This window comes from Equus quagga, chromosome 2 (genome assembly GCF_021613505.1).
Source record: "Equus quagga isolate Etosha38 chromosome 2, UCLA_HA_Equagga_1.0, whole genome shotgun sequence".
Classification (NCBI taxonomy): domain Eukaryota; kingdom Metazoa; phylum Chordata; class Mammalia; order Perissodactyla; family Equidae; genus Equus; species Equus quagga.
In genome coordinates, this window is record NC_060268.1 from 176,616,825 (window position 1) to 176,638,642 (window position 21,818).

The 21,818-nt window shown below is 52.4% G+C and overlaps 1 protein-coding gene across 3 annotated transcripts in view; it reads right to left on the minus strand.

Annotated features, from left to right (window-relative positions):
- The window catches only part of FAM53B (family with sequence similarity 53 member B), a 121,298-nt gene that overhangs the window by 45,294 nt on the left and 54,186 nt on the right, over window positions 1–21,818 (minus strand). For all 3 annotated transcript variants that reach the window (XM_046653472.1, XM_046653474.1, XM_046653473.1), the window contains one exon: window positions 17,210–17,988. In XM_046653472.1, the coding sequence (XP_046509428.1) occupies window positions 17,210–17,988 (779 nt within the window). The remainder of the gene's footprint in view (window positions 1–17,209; window positions 17,989–21,818) is intronic.

Below are 21,818 nucleotides of genomic sequence, written 5' to 3' on the forward strand. Positions count from 1 at the left end.
ACAACATGGGCAGCAGGCTGACCAGGCAGGTGACTCAAACCAAGGCACAAGTCCCCACTGTCTCACTGCTCAGGAGTGTCACCTCCAGCTTTCTTGGCTCCCGGAGAAAAAGGAAGCCATTTGTGACTCAGTTTGCCTTCCCAAAGACAAACTTGGTCATCCTCCTCTTCCCCTGATGAACTTCCCTGACTGTGAGGGAAAGGAAGAGCTCTCCTGAGCAGCCATGCAGAGGTTGACTCAGCCAGCAGGCCCCCGAGTCCAGCCTGTATCAGGCCCCGGACTCTCGGGCCTGTAAGAACCAGAAAAGAAATTCTCTGAAGGCTTCAGGGCCAAGCAGTTCACTCAACATGGGCTCCCACAGCCCCCTTCTCCACAGACCACAGACATGGGCATAGCCTTCTCTCTCTGCCCTGGGATGTTCCCCAAACCTACCCACAGCCAGACTGAGGTTTAAAACCCCAGTCACCTTGTTCAAAACTGTCCGACTCCCCAGTGCACACAAAATAAGGCCCCAACTCACTCTCATGGCCCTCCACGCTCCATCCCAACCACAGCTCCAGCTGGACAGCTTGGTTCCCGGTCTTGGGAACATCTCCGTGCCATGTCTCTCCTTTCCACTCCAGGTGAGGTGCAGCCCGGACTGCAGCTGGGCACCATGCCTGGGCCTACCAGAGAACTTCTGTGCTCCCCTACAAAGGAGCTGAGCCCTGCATGTGACAGGGAGAATCCATGGCATGCCCCTCGTCCCTCCTGCTGGATTCCTGGACCACCCCTGCAAGTGTCCTAAGAGCCAAGTGAGCACCCTGTATTCATCATCTTACTTAATCCTGACCACAGCCACCTGTTTAACAGGCGAGGGGACAAAAGCTCAGAGGGCAGAGCTGCAAGAGCTGGTCACACTCTCCACATACATTTCTAAGTGACAACATGTTGGGGCTGTGACCTATGGGAGGCCAGGGTTGACTGTCCTGTCTACTGCTGCATCCCTGGAGCCTAGAAGGCCTGACACACAGCAGGTGCTTGGTGAGTGTGGCTGACTGAAGGGATAATGCTACAATTTGAATCCAGGCCTTCGAGGACACAACTATCTCATCAGCTTGCAGATGTTGCAGAGACACAGCTGCTCCCACCCCCGTCCCCAGAGCCTGCAAGCTCCTTGAAGGTAAGGACAGGGTCTTATGCATGCTGGGTTGCTGCTGCCTGGAGTCTGAGGGTCCAGAAAGTTCCCACAGTGCGTAGGGCTGTATTTGAAGCTCCCAGGCTACTGATTCTGCAGGCCTCACCTTCCTATAAGTCCCTCCTGGCAGGGAGCACAAACTAGAACCACAAATGCAGTTTTCCAGGAAAACTGTGGATAGAAGGCTGCCACGCCCCAAGGACAGGACTGCTCTGGAACCTTCTGCTTGGTCCACGGCCTCCCCTGCCACATTCCACATGTGCCCTTGCAGTCCTCTAGGCTCACACTCACTGCCGGAGTGCCAGTGGGCGTGGGACCCACCCCTGGAAATGGGGCCTGGAGCTGGTCAGCTGTGCAGAGCCTGGCTCAGGTGGTGTGCTCAGGAGATGTGTGGGGACAGATGCACAGCCCAATCATCAGAAGGCAAGACCGCAGCATACAGAAGCAGCCCAGGGCTTGTCATGCTGCAAAGCGTATCTCAGCATCCCCACCTGGACCCCATGAGAAGAGCCAGCCTCCCCACCCCTCGCCATCTACTGCAGCCTGCCTTCTCCCTCAGCCCTGCCCTGGCCATACACCAAGAATATTAGACTGAGTGGGGCTGCGTGGGTACAGTAACTTTCGTAGAAACGAGCACTCCAAAGACAAGGGTAGGATCTCAGAGAAATGTCCCCCACTCCGTCCTGTCTCTTTGACCCGATCTGCCCCACAGTGGGGCGGGGCAGGCAAGCGCACAATGTTCCGCTGATGGAGCTGTCCCATAAGCATCCAAATGCTCATTGCTCAGGCCTCCTGGGGCTTGCTCTCCCCTCAGGCTGGTGCCCCGGCAGAGAGCACACAGCCCCGGACAACCCAGCACAGGGGTCAGAGCAGGGGCCTCTCGCCAGCCCCCTCCTTTACCAGCTGGCGCATGGGGCCTATCCAAGAAGAGGGTCTGAGTGGCAGGGCCAAGTCACTAAAACCAAGGCCGATTCCCAGTCCCATCTCTTATGTCCACATCCCAAAGCCTCCTTACGTGCTGTGCCATAAGCTCTGGAGTCTGAGAGCTCAGCCCTTAATGCAGTGCCACCTTGCACAAATGATCTGACCCTGCACTGTGCACTACGGGAGCCACCAGCCACATGCGGCCAGTGGGCACTGGAAATATGGCCAGTGTAAACCAGGACGTGCTGTAAGTGTAATAAACACCCCGGATCTCAGAAACTTAGTACAAAAAAATGAGTATCATCTCATTAATGACTTATTTCTATTGATTACATGTTGAAATGAGAGTGTTTTGGATATATTGAGTTAAATAAAATATACTGTTAAATTAATTTCCCCTGTGCCTTTTTTCTTTTGCATTGAGGCTCCTGGAACATCTTAAATGATCGCTGTGGCTCACGTTCTGTTTCCAGTGGACGGAGCTGATGTCAACCCTCTGAGACACAGTTACCTCCTCCTAAAATGGGTCAGATGCGTGTACCTCACAAGGCTATTTTGAGGAGAAAATGCGATAGGTGAGTTTCTTCAGCAAATCTGCTCCCACCTCACAGCTGCTGCCTCTCACTCCACCCATGTAGTCAGAGGCTGCCCCTAGAGTGCCCCCTGTGTCCCCAGGCGTCCCGTGCCACCAGGGAGAATGCTGCTTCCTTCGAGGGGCTGCCCATCAAACTAATGACAATGTGCTTCCAATGGGAAACTTGTAAGAAACAGCAATCCTGCTTTAAAGCCACAACCAACAATTGGTCAAAGAAATAATAATAGCAATAGTGGGGACAATATTGATCCCAGCAGGACCAACACCTCCTGAGGGCATAGTGTATCAGGTCTTCTTTAAGTACACTTATATGCTCAATCCTCACATCATGCTGAAGAGGACAATGAGGGCCAGAGAGGGACAGTGACTTGCCCAGGGCACCCAGCTGGTGAGGGGCACACCAAAACTCCACACCAGCCCATGTGGCCCTGGAGCACAGATCCTTCCCACAGGAGATCCAAGCCAGGGCCTGCCTTCCATCTCCTGCAACCTAGGTTTTGGGGCAGATGCTGGCACATGTATTTGCTCATAGTTTCCCCGTGTGCATCACGCTGAAGCTCTGGTGTCTCTGACGAGTGACAATTAACCTCACACCATTTCAGATGCCATCTCCTTTCTCTTGCCAAATAGTTAATGCTGCATAATCAGTCCACATCTGCTAAAGCACACTGTGCTGTATCTCTCCTGCCTGGACTGTTTCTGAGCAGGCCCATACCCAGCAAAAAAAGGGTCTTTTCTTCCACTAGCTCCCCAGCCTGCATACTTGTTCCCATTTTAATTTGCCATCAATTCTCGGAAAATTCCATTGTTCAAGACTATTCCAGACTAAAGTGGGATGGAATTTCTCTAGGTGGACTAGGCCTGTTTAAAGCTGGTCCCAACTATCCAGGGGCTACAGGACACATGCGTTTGCCCAGAGTGGGTGCAGTTAGAACTGTCTGGACAACTGGACCATGGCACTGAGCCCCAGGCAGGATCTATCCCTCCACAGGGACATGCAAGGCTCCGAGACAGAATGGCATGACAAGATAGGAACCCAGGCAGACAAAGACAAAGGCGAGAAAATGAGGTGACAGGCAAGAAGAGAACCGTGGAGAGGTGGGGCTGCAAGGGCCGAGAGGAGCCCGGGCCGCCCCCCACCTCATGTGAGTGTGAGCATAGCCCAGGACCAGGCCGGGCCGAGCGCCCCCCAACCAACCCTCAAAGCCACCTCTCACGTTTTTTGCCAAGTCAGTTCAGTAAGGGGTGTGCTAGGCATCTTCATTTCACAGAAAGCCCTTTCCTCATGCCTCTTCTCCCCATGCCCAGGCACGCCGGTCACTTCAGAGGTGCCTCTCAGGGAGGACGAGCAGGACCAGGAGGGAAGGGAGAGGAATGCCCAGGGGCTGCGTCCAGAACAGCTGGCTGTTCTCGGAGGGGAGGCCGGCCAGGCCCGGGGCCTGGGCAAGTGCAGAACCAGCTGGGACCCCCTCCCCTCCCTGTGAGGAAGAGCCACACTGGGGATGGGGTTGGATGGCAGTGGCCCAGGGACCAGAGATCTTCCAGCAAGTTGCAAAAAATGGGAAGGCAAGGCTCTGCTTTGGGCACTAAAAGGATTATCCCAAATTCTGGAGAGGTCCACCTGAGGGACATAATAGCATTTTCTGGATGCCTCCTCTCAGCACGGCAGGGTCAGAGTGCCGGGCCGGTCTCCCTTGTGCCACAGCCTTATACAAGAGGAGGACCTGGAACAGGACAGCTAAAGCACACTGCCAGGGCAGAGCTGAAGCCCCTCCTAGAGAGGCCCTAGTGCCATATACAAGCCTCTCTAAGGCCCCCGGTGCCCTGTCTACCAGCCAGAAAACTCACAGCTCAAGAAACGCACAGTCTGCCCAAGGGCTGGGAGGACGAGTCTGGGCAATGGGGTTTGGATGGTCAGATATTAGAATCTCGAGGCAACTTCATCAGTGTATGGTCCAGTGGATATGATAAATAACAGCCATGCTTCCTGAGAATGTCCTGTGCACCAGGCCCTGGGCCAAAGGCTGTGAGCAGTCCCATGGTGAGGATGTCACCATCCCCACCTTATTGTCAGGGAACCCGAAGCCTAGAACAGGTCCCAGACTCACCTGGGCCAGTGATTCACAAGTGGTGGCAGAGCTCACCCCAGGAACGGGCCCTTTGGAGAGGTCATGGCCCAGGGGCCATGGGGGGGCCAAAGACTGAACAGGACTCCAGTCACTGCTCTGTCACTTGGCAGGTGAGCAGACAGCTGACACTTAATTTTCTTCCCTGAAGAGGAAGCAGAGGAGCCTCTCCCTGTGGTCTTCAGTGAGAAGACCACACCCCTGAAGGAGGGCCCAGAACAACCAAGCCCCCCACAAACGCAGGCCAGTACAGTTGGGAGTCAGGACCCCGCTTCCCAGTGCCAGAGCCAGGATGATGTGTAAAAATGTGGAGAGGGGATGAGCCAAGGACCACGTGCTGCCACTGGCCAGCAGCGGGGGATAGGAGGTGGTATTCCACTGTGAGAGACACATGGCAGGAGGTGTCCAACTTACCCCTCCAGCCCCTCAGCCCCCCAGTGCCTGGGCCCCTGCCTCAGTGCCTCCCTCAGTGTGGTTTCTCCCTCACACACCTTCTTGCCAGGACCTCTTTGCACCACAGTCTCCCCCAAGTGCAGTCTGAGGTCCAATTCCCAAGGCATTTGATGCAGAGGGTCCCATCCCCAGTGAACCACATCAGATGCTGGCTCAGAAGCCCCTATGGCTTCCTCCTGGGCTTAGCGCAAGGCCTGCCCAGGGCTGGCCCTGCCAACCCTCCAATGGCCTTCCTGCATACCCCCTCGCTCAGGACCCTGTCACATGGGCTTGCTTCGCCCTGAACTTGCCGCATCCATCCCACCTCCCAAGGCCTGTGCTTGCTATTCCCTCTACTTAGGATGCTCGCCCCCATCACCTTTGCGTGGCTGAACACGTCTCCTCAGTTAGCCCTTGGCACAAAAGTCACCTCCTCAGAGCGGCCTCTTCTGTCGCTCCAATCTAAAGCCAGCCACTGCCATCTCCTCTCCTCCCTCCTGGCACTGCCAGCCACAGCGGCCCGGTTTGTTTCCTTCGCGGCACTATCACCATCTGAACCGATCTCACCTGCTGCTTGCTTGCTTGTTATCTATCCCCTATCTGGAAAGGAGTTTACATGAAAGTGGCAATCAGGTGTGTCTTGCAAAAATATCTCCAGGGCCTAGCCGAGTGCCAGGCACCCGGCACACACCAGGTAAGTACCTGCTGAGTGAGGATGAAGTGGTAAGGGGCGGAGAAGAGAGAACAGATCCCTAGCTTCATGTTCTAGGATGCGAGATGGGAGTGAGAGAAGCATGCTTGGCCTGATGTTGACAGTCTGCCCTCTGGCCAGTCCCTCGCACATAGGAATTACGTAAAGGTAAGGGCAAGCGGTCCCACAGGCAGCAATGGTCAGCTCAGATCCTGGAGCTCCCCAGGTGTCTCAGCTCCAGGCTCACTCCTGCTTCAGCCCTCTGCTCAGGGGGCGGGGCTATTCCATCTGCTCCCGGAGAGGCTCTGCCAATAGGAGTATTAGGGCAGACCCTGAGGCTGGAAGAGGGAGGAGGGCCTAGCATCTTCCAGTCTGCTTCCTATGGCTGTCGTTGTCACCCAGCCATGCTTCCTGACCCAGCAGGAGCAGTTTGCCCCATTCACAGCAGTTGCCTCCAGTTCACAGCTTTTCCAACACGTGCAGAACCAACTTCATCACCCTCCCTTTCCTCAACCCCAGCAGCCAGCGCCATCTCGTCAGGGTCTGGGTCCCAGCCTTGGGAGGCCCGTGGACGCCAAGCCTGCAAGCTTTCAGAATGGAGCCTGTTCCCTTGGCTGCCCCAGGCAGGGTGGGAGCAGCTTCCTGCGGTTGCTTCCTCTATGATACCTGGTGTTAGTGTCTTGGCTTCTCAGTTCTTCAGAAACCTAGTCAGCACTGCTCACAGTGAATTCTCTGTGGACACACAGGCTGGTTTCTGTCCCCTGACAGGGCCGCGGCTGGTCCAGGCGGCCTGCTGCACTCTCTCCTTGTGCAGAACTCTGGCAAGAAAACAGCTGCAGCCCCCCACAGCCCCCACCCGCTCCACGAAGATTAAATGCATGATGGGACCCTGCACTATTTCAGGGAAGGGGCTAGGCGCCCAGTGGCCTTCTGTGACATATGACTGATGTGGGCTCACTGCTACTGCTCACAAACGCAGCTTCTGGTGGTTGCGTTGTATTTTGGAACCAACTATTTCTTTTGTTTTCCAAAAGAGAAAAAAAGTCACCCCTCCCCAAAAGGAATTATCCAAGAGTTCCACTATGCCTAACTTTCAAAGGAGGCATTGTTAATCTTTTGGCCATAAATAGCCAATTAACACCCACTTCAAGTCCAGTCAAACCAAGTTCCTGCTGGCTTGGGGACGGCAGCAAAGGGTCTGCCCTCCTGTGTGGCATTTGCTTTCTGTAGTTCTCGACTGTGGCCTGAAGTTGCAAGAAAGGGCAGTAATTCAGGGCAGCTAATACCACAAAAATGTTATAGATAAATGTCTCATGTCAACAGGGGAAACCCTGTGTTGATGCCTTGCTGGGGACGACAGAGGACTGTGTCACAAAAGGCAAAATGGGCTAAATTAAGCTTTCATTCTGGGGCCAGCCCAATGGTGTAGCAGTTAAGTTTGTGCACTCCACTTCGGCAGCCTGGGGTTTATCGGTTCAGATCCCAGGACCTATGCACTGCTTATCAAGCCATGCTGTGGCAGGCATCCCACATATAGAGTGGAAGAAGATGGGCATGGATGTTAGCTCAGGGCTAATCTTCCTCAGCAAAAAAAGGAGGATTGGTGGGTGATGTTAGCTCAGGGCTAATCTTCCTTTCCCCCCAAAAAAATAGGTTTCATTCTGTGCTGGTCCCCACGAAAAGCAGTGGCCTATACTGGGTAAAGCCAGCAGCAGGCATCAAAACTATTGGCTCTGGGCCTGGCCCATAATTAATCACATGTCGGTCTCAGTGACACCTCCCTTTGCTTCCCTGCCTCCAGCCCCTGGGGCTCTCACAGCCCTCCCTGGGGCTCTGAACGCCTTGGAGATCCTTCCCAGGAGGTGCTATCCCATCCCAGTATGGAAACAGGAACAGGACAGGGAATGCTGTATTCTTTCTAGGTCTGTCGAGTGCCCCCTTGCCCTGCATCCTTCCAGGTTGGGCTGGGATGACGTGGCTCTATTAGCAGATTCAGACAGGCCATCAAGGCCCCTCATTTTCCAGAGATGCTGCCCTAGCTATTGTAAACAGACCAGATGTGGCACAGCTGAGATGAGATCCAGCGTGACAAGCATTCAAAACTGAGAGAATCCTCCTGTGGCCTTATGCCACCCCAGCCTTCTCCAGGCCAAGTCCCAAACGGGGCACCCAGTTTCAAGTGGACAGGGACAAAGAAGCTTCAGCAAAGGAGTCAGAGGCTCAGAGACAGCACTGATGGGAAAGGGTAGGAATCAAGCTTCCACAGGATAGGAATGGGCAGCCTGGGCTGGCAAAGCACCGATACATAAGGATTTGGGGGTGGGACGGCTTCAAGGACACTTGTGGAAACAAAATGAATCATGGTGATCGATTAGACTTCATTTCTACAAGATCAAGAAGAAATGTGAGCAAAGTGAGGACTGCGGGTTAGATAACAAGAGGGACTTACAATCAGCAAACACTAAACAGGATAGCTTAAAGGATGCTATCATCTTTGGAGATCAGGGTGCTTGATTCTTTGCCCATTGAGGTCTATGACTAGGGTGGGTTGGAAACCAATGACAGGATTAACCCATCGGCTGGCCCTGTTGATCCCACCTCCAGAATGCTTGAGCCTCTAACAGGAATCAACATGTCCACTGCCCCTGTCCTGGTCTTGCCCACTACTGTGCCTGCCCACAGCCTCCTGCTTCCCCCAAACCCCTCAGTCCATGCTGTTCACTGCAGCCAGAAGGAGCTTTTTTAGGGGTGCTGTTGCTCCCCTGCTTAAAACTCTCTGATGCTTCCTGCTGCACTCAGAATAAAAGCCAAACAGCTCTGGAGGACCTACCAAGAAGGTCCCCTGTGCGCAGGACTTGTGTCCCCCTCATCCACTCTGCTCCAGCCACACCGGGTCTCCTCCCAGCCCCCTCCTGACTCCAATCTTTGCACGTGCACTTCTCCTGCCAAGGCCGACTCGCAGCTTGTTTCCCTCATCATACTGATTCCAGTGCACTCCATGACAATACTCTGGAAGCCTGGCCTCTTTCAAACACTACCAGGGACCAGAGAAGCCCCCCACACACAGCATCTGGACAGGGTATAAACACCCACACTGGGTCCTGGTCATTCACCCTGCTGCCGAACATAAAACTCGGGATATCGAGTGGACCTGCTTTTAACAACCCATGCATAAGGACTTGCCTTGGAAATGTCCAACACTACATATTAGACGTTTTTCCAGACAATTCTGAGGTAGCTACATCCCCAACTCAGCATAAGTCAGAAGCTTCACTAGCAGGTGGGGATGCCATTGCTCTGCTAGGCACAGTGGCTCAGGAGGCCCCCGTCCTAGGGCTTGGAAGTTAGAAAACTGGGCTCTTGAATCCATTCTCCATTAGGCCTTTCCTAATCCAGGCTGAGCCAGTTCCTCCTGACCGAGGGGCCGCAACTCTCAATGCAGTTTCCACATGAGACAAGCCCATCCCCCAGCCTCTGCAGAGTCACTGAGCTGGGCCTGTGCCCATCTCTGCTGCTTCCAAACCCCCACTCACCTGGGGAGCTTCCCAAACACCCAGGTACCAGGAGCCTGGCCCAGACCCACTGATTCAGACTCCGGGGAGAAGCCTAGCAAGCTGTCAGAAATCTGGGGCTCAGAGAAGCGGGACAACTGGCTCAAGGTCACAACACAGCCGGTGCAGAGCTGGGTCTCAACCCAGGTCTTCTGACTCCAAATGCAGCTCTGCTCTAACAGGCCACACTTTGTCTCCCCTGTGATATGGGAGCATCTACACTGCAAGACCAGGGGAAAACCCTGACCTTGAAGTCAGAGAGCCCTGGGTTCAAAACCCAACGATGCAACCCAGCAACTCAACTCAGGCCCTCAGGCAAGCCTCTGGGCTCCAGCCCCTCTTCTGGGGAGGCAGAATACGGCTGAGAACCTCAGAGCTGCAGAGGCAAAGAATCCCCATGGTGAGGATCGCTCACATTCGATGAAGAGCAGTTCCTTCCTTCTGACAAATTTCTCTCCATACTCCTAAAAGGTGACTCCTAATAGGAACGATCGTAGCTAACTCTTACTGAGCACTCACCCTGGACAAACACAAATAAACTCTTTTAATGCTGCCAGTAATACGATGAAAGAGGGCATTGCTACCCTACCTCATGGATGGGGAAAGTGAGGCACAGAGAGGTCACATAAGTTGCCCAGCCCCTAGGCAGGGCTCTGGCACAAGGCCCCAGTCTCCACAAGCCTCTGTCTCCTGGTGTCTCAACCCATACTCTGCTTCTTCAGCAGGCTGGGAGTGACGTGAGGGTGTCTCTAAACCACTCTCTGTGGGCCCTTGGAGTCAAGCCGGGCAAAGGAGCAAGAGCCAGTTGGTTCACTGGCCCTTCCTACTCTGGCTTCCATGAAGCAGGACTGGGATGTCTTCAGATGTGCCTCTCCTGGGATAGTTCCCTCTCCCTCCCACCCATAGGCTGTAGCCTCCTGAGGGCAGGGTTCTGTCTCCGGGGCCTCCACGCCCAGCGCTAGAGCAGGGCCTGGCAAGCTAAGGGTGCTCCAAACACGTCAACTGGGCAACTGGCTAACGAAGCAGAGGCCCCGACTCCAGAAAGCCCTGGGTGTCCCCAGAGCTTCATTGCCTCACATCTTCTCAAACACTCTTCTACTCAGAAACGCTCTCAATTAAAGCATGGAAAATCACCAAGTGGCATTCAAAGCTGCCTCCCTGGCATGTCCCCAGCTGAACTCTTTCTATTTTTCATTTCCCTAGGAGATCAAAGCTATTGTGTCAACACTCGGCCCTGATCCGAGTGACCTTAAGCAAATTGCTTATGCAACCTGGTGACTGCAACTGGGGACAGCAAGGAGTGACCCAGGTGTCTGAATAGGGGTCTCCTCGAATTATGAGAATCCCCATCATGGGTTCTATGGTGTCACTGACACACCTATTTCTGAGAGAAAAGAAAGACTAGAGATAGCTGAAACTAGTCTCCTGGCTCGGGCCCCGACCCATTCCTCTGTTGGCAGGACCTGGGCCTCACACTGATACTGCGTATAACAGGAGTGGCAGGCCCAGCTGACTGCCGGAACGGGAGCTACAGGAAACAGGCTGCAAGGCGTGGCTTTGTCAAAGCTGCCTTTCACTGAGTGCCAACCACCAACCATGGCCGGATCCACACTACATGACTCCTCCCCATGCCCACGGGAAATAGGTACTGTCATTCCCACCTTAGACAAGGAAACGGAGGCTGATGGAGGGTGACTTGCCCAAGGACACACAGCTCAAAAGCAGAATGGGGAACTGAGCCCCATCGGACTCCGGAGCTCACACTGTTCACCTCCATGCCCTCTGCCCTGCAGGTGCCAGCTACCTGGAAGGGCTGAATGGGCAGTCCTCACCGAGGATGAAGCATGGTAGCAGGAGGAGCACTGAACCCGCATTCCAACATTCCCAGCCTCCTAACTAACCACGTGGCTTTGGGCAAGTCACCGACTCTTCCTGGCCTCTGGAGGCCTCACCCTCAAATGAGGGAATAGACAAGAGCAGAGACGGTAGATCAGTTAGCAGTGGCTGCCGAGATGGCTGAGGGGAGGATTCTAAGACTTCCTGAGTTCAACCAGAAAGACTGCCACGATTGATTAGCGATGTCTGTCGAGAACACGGAGGCGGCGCACTGGATCAGTGCCCAGAGCTGCCACTCCCTGGCCTCTGTAAGCTCTGAGAGTCCAGGTCTTAAAGGCTCTTTTCCTTGTTCAAGCCCATCCTGACTGCTTCCTCCTCAGAAGCAAGTACTCTCATGTGCCCACAGTATCTTTTGCCTTTGCTTTTATTTAGCATTTATTTCATTCAAGTTGGGATTCCAGGGCTTTCCACGCCTACCCCTCACCAGATCTTCACACCCCTCTGCATTCCATGTTGTAAAGGGTGATGCACCTCTGGATTCCTCTGCTTGCTGTCAGAACAACTCCTCGTGCACATAGGAAGGGTGCTAAGGATGCAAGGCAGCAGGAAACTGAAACCAGCCACGTGGCCAGCCACTGGCAGAGTGGACAGGAGAAGGCCATAAAGGCCCAGGCAAGCCAGGCCTGAGCCCAGGGACTTTGCCAAGGAAAAGCACAGCTGGCCTGCAGCTGCTGGGGCTGCCTGAGCAAGAAGGTCGAGGAGTCAACGGTGTAAAGGGCCACCCAACCTAGTGGCCGAGGAGGGCCACTCCCTCATTAAAGGTGGCCCCCACCGGCACACAGGGTAGAGAATGGAAGACAGACCAGAGGGAGCCTCACCCAGGGATGCCCTTGCCAGCTAAGAACCACGAGTTACTGATAAGCATCTCAGATAACCCAACTGATGACTTTCTGTAGCAGCACTCACTCACCCATCAGAGTCCCTGGGCCCTGGCCAACCCCATTCTCCTGGACTCGTCCACAGGACCACAGCTCTTGGCGTCGTTTCTACCTCATGCCTCTTTCCTACCCCAAACTGCCCCCGGCCAGCTTTCATGCGCCCCTCAAACATCTGCTAACACAACAGTTGCTGCCTGTTCTGAGGCCTGCTCCAGGGGGTTCGGGGGACTCAGTGTGTGGGCAGCTGCAATCAATCAAACCTCTGTTTCAGCATCCCGACCCTCCTCACAAATGTCTTGCTTCTGTTTAAAGCACTGTTGAGATATACAATTTGTTGCTCTTTCAAACTCACCAGCTTGGAGTCAAAAATACAGCAAGGACCATGACAGCCAGGGGCACGGCATTTAGCGGGTAATGTTTCATTGTTGCTGTCTCTGAAATCTTTGTTCACACACACGTGACCCATGTCTAAATGGCCACACATAGCTCAGGTCTCTCTGGGAGTCAAACAACGCTTGGTGGTCAAACCAGGTCTCAAAAAAGCAATAACTAAAAATGTCAGCAAAAGTCTTGCTAATAAACAACTCATCTGCTCAGGCTGAGCCCTGCCCTCAATGGCACACACTGTCATTTTGCAAAAGGGAGGGAGCGGTTTCACATAAAACACCAGGCAGAAGGGGCCTCAGCAGACCACGTGAGGAGGAAAGCATGCGGGGAGCTTAGTAGAATCAAACCTGGGCAGGGATGGGGCCAGGCTGGTTTTCTGGGCTGCCTCTGAGCATCTTGCTCTGAGAACCAAGTGGTTGCAATTACAATTACAGGGAGGGGCGGGCCTTTCTGGGCTGGATCCTTGCATCATTTCTCCCAGTTGGGGCTCTCCTCACTATAGTCACCCTCCCTCACTCAGGACGCAGATGGCCTGTTCACCTGCAGCCTCATTCAGCATCTCTGCCCACGAGCTGGGCACTGAGGTTTTAAGAAGACATGAGCAAAGACAGTCTGAAACCAATTTCTAGCCCCATCCACCACATCCCAGCCTCACTGCCACGAGAGATGAGAGCCACTGCTGCTAGCTGGCTGGACAGCTGTGCCTCAAACGTGTGCCTGGGAAGGGACAGGGCATCTGGAGGGGCATCTGGTGGGTTCCCAGGGTCATTTCCACTCTAGCTCCACAGGCGACGGATGTAAAACAAGAACACTCACACACAGCCAATCCTCTGGTAAGTGGCTATTCCAATTCTGTCACCATGTCACAACCCTCGGCTCTGAGCACGGAGCTCACTGCAGGCTGCTCTGAGCTGCAGGGCAGGCCTCCTTCCCATTTTCAAAGGAAGAGGATGAAGCAAGAAAAGGAACAAACAAGAAGAAATAAAGGGTGAGGTCAGAAAAGGGGGGGTAAAAACAGAAGGAAAAAGATGGACAAATAAAGAAAAAAGGGAGTCCTTATAATGGATTGAGTATGCCTCTGGGAACACCACCCTCCAGGCCCAGTTCTGGCTCTAGAGTTGCACAGAACAAACCCACGCCTTTCCTCCCAAGTCCTGCAATTATGACAATGATAATAAATCTTTATCAGCATTCACCGTGTGCCAGCCAGTGCACGAGGTGGTGTGTGTATGTATGTGTACAAAGATACACACACATATGTACTATAGATAGACACAGATACACATGCACACCCATATATAGATACACATGGACATATATGTGTGTGCACACACATTATACACACGCACACATGTTATTTCCCTTGTTCCTCCCAACAATCCTATGTTGTCATTGGTGGTGATGGTATTTGCTAAACAGAGATGTTAAGCAGTTTGCCCAGGGCTGCCAGCCTCCTGCCCCTACTCTGGAGGCCTTCTGATTTGTTGATGTCCCCCCCTCAAATGCAGATCTACAGGTAAACCCACCATGCTCCAGAAGGGCCTCAGTTTCCTCAGAAGGAGCTGGAATGGACGAGGCCCAAGATTACACCTACCTCTCACACCCTCTGCTTCTAGCCCTGGAGTCTGCACCTCAGGGCAGTGTCTCGCTCCCGGGGCAGTTCTCCTGCTAAACTCACCGTGGGTATGCACAAGGGCAGGGCCTTGAACCGCGGAGCTTCTGCCCTCCCCTGCTGGTCAGACTTTCTTGGGTTCTCTCCCTGGTCCATTTTCTGCAGGCAATTTGGAGGGACTCTGGCTACCATCCTCACCCTGGGTGCCCTAACTAATGGCCAGAGAAAAGCCCCATGATCACACATCCCCTGAGAGGTCTGAAGGCCCCAGCCCCAGTCAGTGCCTCCAGGGAATCAGGATTTATCAGAACCCCCAGCCATTCCAAAGGTCTAACCAAAAAGCTACTTTTCACATTCAACCTGAGGTTCTCACGCATCTGGTCCCAGAACCCACGCACAAAGAGGCTCTTTGACATCAAAGAACCCCCCCAAAAAAGTGAACGTATAAACCAAGATCAAAAAACCCATGAAAGAGAGTCCATGATCCTGCTTGGGAAAACAATGGCAGGAAACGCAGACGGAGCAGCCAACCCTTGCACAAGCCCGCCTTTCTAGAGATGTGCAGACCCTGCTCACCGCCCGGGGGTTACAAATGCCAAGTAAAGCCACAGCTATGAAGGCTAGGGTCTGTGGGCAGTAAGGCCCACGTCAGCTGATATGTGGCTGTGAGCAGGTCCCTATACACCAGTGACATGCCAGCTCACAGGGTACAAGGCTCAGGGCCCCACAGGTTCCAAGCTGGGTCCAGAGCTCTTTTCAAATGCACAGGGGTTGCCCTGGGCCTGGCTTTCAAGGCTCCTGGAAAAGCAACACCCACCTCCTGAGGCCATAAGTCAGCCAGTGGAAGAGCCCAAGCAGACAGAGCCCCATGGAGAGAGGGCTGGCAGGGGTCTAGAGGCTTAGGGTGAGGTTGGGCACTCAGGGTCTACCCCCAGGGCTCTGGCCACAGCCCTTTTGCACACGTACTCCCAGGGGCCCCTTCTCCACTTTCCCCAGACTCTGCCCTACCCAGGCCTTGGCCAGGGAAAGACAGGCAGCCTCCTCAGCCTCTTGGAGGCCTGCCTAGAGCCATGAAGCAATCCACACATCTGGGCACAGCCCACCGAGCAATATATTTTTAAACGATTTCTACCCAATTGAGGACGGGAAACGTCTCCAGTGATGCCAGTGGTATTATTCCAACTTGTGGCTGGTAAAAGATAATAACACGTGTAAGCTGTTTTTATTACCTATCTAGCTTATTAGCTAATAAAATAAGCCCAGCATTAAAAATTTAACTGAAGCCAGTTAAATTTTTGAAAAATTTATCACACCCAGAACTCAGGGCCCTGAGTTTCCTTCAGAAGTCACCCAAATCTGTCATCTTTCCAGTCTTTTTACCTATTTAAATTTTTCTAGAGAAGGAAAATTCCACTCACGTGTCCAATGTAAATGAGCGTGTTCGATCGCTGTCTAGCTACTAAAGTAAAAAATGTCTTCCACTTAGGAAAAACAGGGACACACCTGGAGCGGCGATGGAAGAAATGGAAACTGGAAAATGAGGGGCAGAGAATGGACATGTGCCCAGTCCTCCTTTGGGCTCTTCCCCAAGCGAACCCCATGGGCACAGAGGAGGTGGAGCACATGACGAGCTCGTCCTCCAGCTGTGCCAGGCCGTGGCCCGGGCTCTTGAGCAAAGGTGGCCAGAAAGTCTGGACTCTGGGGCCAGGTATGTGCTCCAGCCTTGAGATAGCTGCACCTCTTTTCTTCGGGGAGGGGGATCTAGGCTGGGAGGGGGACTAAAGGAGGGAGAAGGAAACTTCATAAACAGAAACTGCATTGCCATTCTAAAAACGAAAGGAGGCCCAGCTGAAACAGCAGCATTGGGCACGGAAGGAAGGTGGTCATGCCCACCCGAAAAGCAGTGGACATGACGAGGCTGCCTGACCAGACGTGGCCACATGCTGTGAGAGCAAGGCCACGCCCTCACTGCCAAGGTCTCCATCCCCGTCAAACCCAGCAATGACCAATGCTTACATAACAAAACCAGAAAAGACCATAGTCAAACTGTGGCATTAAGCACCTGAGAGCCGCCCAGACACAGAACCCAGAGCACCACATTCCACCCACCACATCTCCCGCCCTTGAGTGGACAGGTCACAAGGGCCAACCCTACCCTCAGGGTCTCACCAGCATGCTCTCATCCTCGGGCCTCCCCCATAAGAACCAAACGCAGGTGGCACTCAGGCTTAGAGACTCCTGACAACGGTGTATTAACTCCAAGTTCATCTCATTCAAATCAATACCCAAGATCATGTTAATTCAAGGCAGGGCTCCAAGATACAGAGATAAAATGCAAGTGACGGGGCATGTGGCCGGAGGCCTCGCCTACAGGAAACGGCGAAGACCATTACAGACGTGGCACAGAGGACAGTGATCACAATTTCTTGATGGTCTCACATTTTTGACAATTTAATCAAAAGAGTAAGTGCCTCCCCCCATCTCGCACTCTCTAAAGCCATTACCCATGGCCCTGATCTCAGGATCAGCATAATCCAAATGACCCTGAATCCTGGTCTGTGTGAGCATTTCTTACAGCGGCTGCAAGGATGGGTTCCTGGGAGAGGCTCCAGCGAAGTGCTAGAAGGGAACCACCAGTGTTGGGTGACACTGGTCTGCCTGCTGACGCCCTGACTCTCACCATCTGTCTGCTCTTGTACCACTAGCACTGTGTTCACAGAGAAAGAGTATCTCTGATTTTAAATGCAGAAAAATAGACACACACAAAAGACTTGATTTTAGCTTTCTTTGAATAGGATTTAAAAACAAGAAAATTGGCCCACTCCTGGAGGTTTCTGAAACTGGCAGCCTGCATTTGCCTGAGATGGGCCAGGACCAACGGAGGCTCCACTGAGCACCTAGATGCCTCTGCAGCACCTTTCATGCGGCTGGGGCTCTTACCTGTGCCATCTTGGCAAGGTCTAGGGAAGGCCTCTGCTCCTGCACCTCTTCAGGGCGCCGCCGCTTAACGCCGACCTTCTTGTCATTAAGGACACACGGCTGGGAGCGGCTGCGGGAGAGCCCACTGGAGCGTCTCGCCAGCTCTGGCGTTGAGGCAGGTGTGCTGCTGGCTGAGGGTGGACAGTACTCTGAAAAGGAAAACTGCTCATGTGAGCAGGAGAGGGACCGCTGCATGTCAAGCCGGCCCCCTCCCACAGGGTTTGGGTCAGAACTCCAGATGTCGCCTGCCTGTCCACAGGTGGCTGAGCCTGGCACCCCTTGGCAGGGCTGGCCTCCAAATCGGTGGTGAAATCCCGCCTGGTCATAGGGCGAGGAGAGCACGTTGGCCCGGGAAGGGAGGCTGAAGCTGGAGCTCCTCTGCATGGTGCTGAAGCCATTGGAATAGCGCTGGACACTACCCCCACTGTAACATCGTCTCTTTTCTACAGGAGTCCAGACTTTGGACCCCAAGGGCCTCCATGATGTCCGGCAGCTGGACATTTCATCAGAGAAGGACAGTGACCGGCACTGGCGCTTGCTGGGGGGTGCTGAGGGGTTCCCATTGTGGTCATTGAGGCTGAGGTCTTTGATCAGGTTGGTCACTGCACAGGCGGTTGCTGCCTCCCGGTGCCACAGAGTGCTGTCCTGACACTTCTCAGGGAGGCATTCCCAGATGCTGGCGCTTGGCTGGTCAATCTGAAGAGGGCATTTCCTGTCCAGGTCTCGCCATCTGTCATTTTCTGGTTTATAAATGACAAAGAGAAAACAGGATTTGAGAAAGCCTTCATGCCAGCCCTCTTATCTCCTCACCAAGAGCCCATTTTAAACAGGATTTTAGAGCCAGATGGTTTTAAAAACCATCCAGTCCAACTTCACTTCACAGATGAGAAACTGAGCTTAGAGAGGGGACATAAGTCCCAAGGTGTTGAGTTAGAAGTAGAGTGAGACCTGGATCCCGGTATCCTCCGGGACACCTGATACTCTGCCGGCAGCAGAGCTGGGGCAACATGGCTGGTACACTCCATCTCAACGCTCTGCTGCTCTTGAGCTGGGACTCGACGCCTGGGCAGAAGACCACGACCAAAGATGAGTCCTCAGTATTTTAGAGGGTCAAGGTCAAAAGGGGCTGAGGGTGCTGCCAGGTTAGTTCATCTGAATTCCATCTTTAAAATACTTGCCGATAATAGAAACTGGATCTTTTACTGGTTTATGTCCCCTCCACAACATCAACAACCCAGGTAGCGGCCAGTCACTGGACACTCTCCTCACATGCACTTGATTTCTCCCTGAACCAAAGGATGTGTCAAGTGGTTAAAATGTAGAGGAGCAAGCCTTGGGCAGCAGAGACTTCAGGGCACAATTGAAACTTCCATATTCAAGTCTCCACTTGAATGCATGAATAAATAAGCTGACCCAGCTATGAGATGCTGGCTTTGTATTTGAACCTTCATTTTAGTGAAATATTCAAGAGCCATTTGCTGTTTTTCTACTATGGAATCAAGCGCTGTGCTGAGAATTTTAGAAGAATGAAGATAAATTTGACATAGTTCTCATACCCAAGTTTATAATACAAAAGCAAAGTTAAGAAATATGTTGTGCTCCCCAGGATCAACATGTTAACATGTTCTATTTTTTCTAATCTATATATATTTATAAACTGTGCAAATGTGAATACAGAGAAAGCCACAGCTTGACTCAGTCAGTAGAAGGACAGAAGTGAAACCTGAAACGATATTCAGCAGGTACTTAATGCACACCGAACCTCACAGCACTGCAATCAGTTCCTGAGCACCCACCATGGGCGGGGTAATCCCATCCACCACACTGCCACTGCCCAGATGGGAGACTGAGGCTTGAGGAGGTTGAGTAAGTGGCCCAGGGCCACACAGCTAATAAATGACAGGATGCAAACCTGGGCTGGTCCAACCCAAAGCCCATGCTCTTTTCACTACGCTACAGCACTGAGGGGAAACACAGGGAAACCTGACAGTGGCTCTGCTCTCAAGGACCTTTCTAGTCATGCAAGATGGGCTGTTTGCTCAGAAAATTGTTATGTAACTTCCAGGCAGCAAGGACTACACATCTTTCTCCTCTCAGTGGCCACTTCTCAAAGGGCACTGAGAGACACATCTGAGGGACTGATCCCATGCTGAGTGTCACAAGCGGCAGCTTCTTGAAAGGTTCAAAGGGAATGACCAGTGAGGCCCAAAAGGAGCTTCACGATCCAAAGGAAAAGCCACATCAGGGCTACATGTGACACTCCTTCCTCTAGGGCACCCTGCTGCAGTCACGAGACGCAGAGCCTGAGAGCCTGGGACCCTGGGCAGCGGATGCGGGAGGAACTGTCCAGAGGCTGTTCCCACGTGAGGGCCTCAGAAGCTGGAGGTGTGGGAGAGAGGTTGTCCTCAAGCCCAGTTAGGCCAGCTGGGAACAAAGCAGGACTGTCACTAAACATCCAGTTCACCTCATTCCTGAATCTTCCCTGGCTCTGGTGCACAGCAAAGCTCAATACATGTTCCTTTAACTGAATTTGATAAATTATTACCCAAAATTAACTTTTTGCAAGTAACATATATGTTGTTCAAAGTATGTCTTCACTACCCACCATCCCTCAAGTATTCACCATTCTGTTAAAAGTTTCAATTTGACATCGGTCAGCAGTAAAAGCGCAGTAAACTAACACTAAAGTAAAATGAAAAGAAATGCAAACCAGCACTGACTGAGGCATGTTATCTGATCTGGAAGAAAAAAGTTATCCTCAGGAAAAAGTGGAGATTTATGTACGATGATGTTCCTCAAAATGATATGAGTGATAGCAAAATGGTAAACAGAACGAAAATATCCTACTTGTTAACTAAAGTATCAAAGAAAAGCACGGAGCACGAAAAAAGCAGAGTTTTAAAAAGAATATCAATGAGGCTGGCCCAGTGGCGCAGCGGTTAAGTGTGCACATTCCGCTTTGGTGGCTGGGGGTTCTCCAGTTCAGATCCCGGGTGTGGACATGGCACCACTTGGCAAGCCATGCTGTGGTAGGCATCCCACAGATAAAGCAGAGGAAGATGGGCACGGATGTGAGCTCAGGGCCAGTCTTCCTCAGCAAAAGGAGGAGGAGTGGCAGCAGATGTTAGCTCAGGGCTAATCTTCCTCAAAAAAAAAAAAAGGAATATCAATGATGTGGGAAATGTTAACGATATAAAGCTGAGCTTAAAGAAACAGGATGTAAAACTGTATAGACAGCATGATTCCTCCTTAGTAAAATCTGTATGTTATACGTGATGATAAAAAGGAAATAAACCAAGATAGAGACGATTGGCAGATGGCTGGCTGATTTATATTTTCTCCTTTTTGTTTTCCTATAGTTTCTTCTACATTTCACATAAGGACAAATGTATTTCCAGATATGTGGGGGACGTGACCACCAAGCTTGCTTGCACCGTGCCAGGGTCACGCCTACGCCGACAACCCCACCCTCCTCTCCGTTTACTCCTTTGGTTTTTCAGGAAGTTCCCATAGAATAACGCTGGCCACCAACTTCTCTTTTGGGACAAGGCACTGAGGCGCCAGATGGGCCATGAATGTGGCAGACTGAGGAAGGAACCAGTGGGTCCAGCCACAGAGCAGTGAGGGCCCTAAGATGGCACTACAGTAGCCCCGTAAGGAGCCTGAAGTACACTACAGAATGTGTCTCATTCAGGCCCTGGGAAACCCGTGAAATTAAGAGAGATTGATCCCATCTTGGGAGGACACCACTTTCTGTTCCATTTTTATTTCACTGGCCTGGAATTTTCCCCATCTCTAGGGAAATCATGAGAAGAAGGAGGAATTGGGAGCCAGTTAAGCATGAACATGGTCTCTCTCATCTGGCAGTGCTGTTCCTCTCCCGTGGCCATCTCGTGATCTTGGTGCTTCTTGACTGGACTCCTCAGGCCTCCCTACCCAGTCCCACTTCCTCACTGCCTCCAGAGAACTTCCTGAGGCCAACACACCTGTGGTAGTCCATCCCCTTCAGCAGCTGCCCATTGCCTTACAGAAAGAATGCAAACATCTGAGCCTGCATCCAGGGCCCTGTCTACTTATCGCCTCCCCAGGAGACTCTACACACCAGGCACACCAAACTTCCTGCGACATCGGAAGTCAGACAAGAATCAGGAGGAATCAAGATCACCCTTGAAAATTTCTGAAACAGCGCATAGAGCACACTCCTCTTGGTTCTGTGGACCCAGCCCTGAAGAGTAACTCTTTCATACCAGCAATTCTTTATAAAACCAAAGTTTAACAAATGGACTGCGGAATGAGCACAGGTAACATCTATATACAGAGGGGTGGGCATTCAATTTATTTTTAAGTTAACTATCAAATCCCCAGTGAGGACTGGGGTTGGATGGCTACTTCTAACGTGTTCCTGCTTACCTGCAGGAACTACTCCACTCTGTTTGAAAGAGCCTCTATGACCTTAACATATAAGATGTCTTTGTTGTAGGGAGGATTAAAAGAGAGTTCTCAGTTCAGTTCACTGGTTAAATTTGAGGACTGCTGTGGATTTGCAGCTTCCCCCAAACATCAGCCTTCA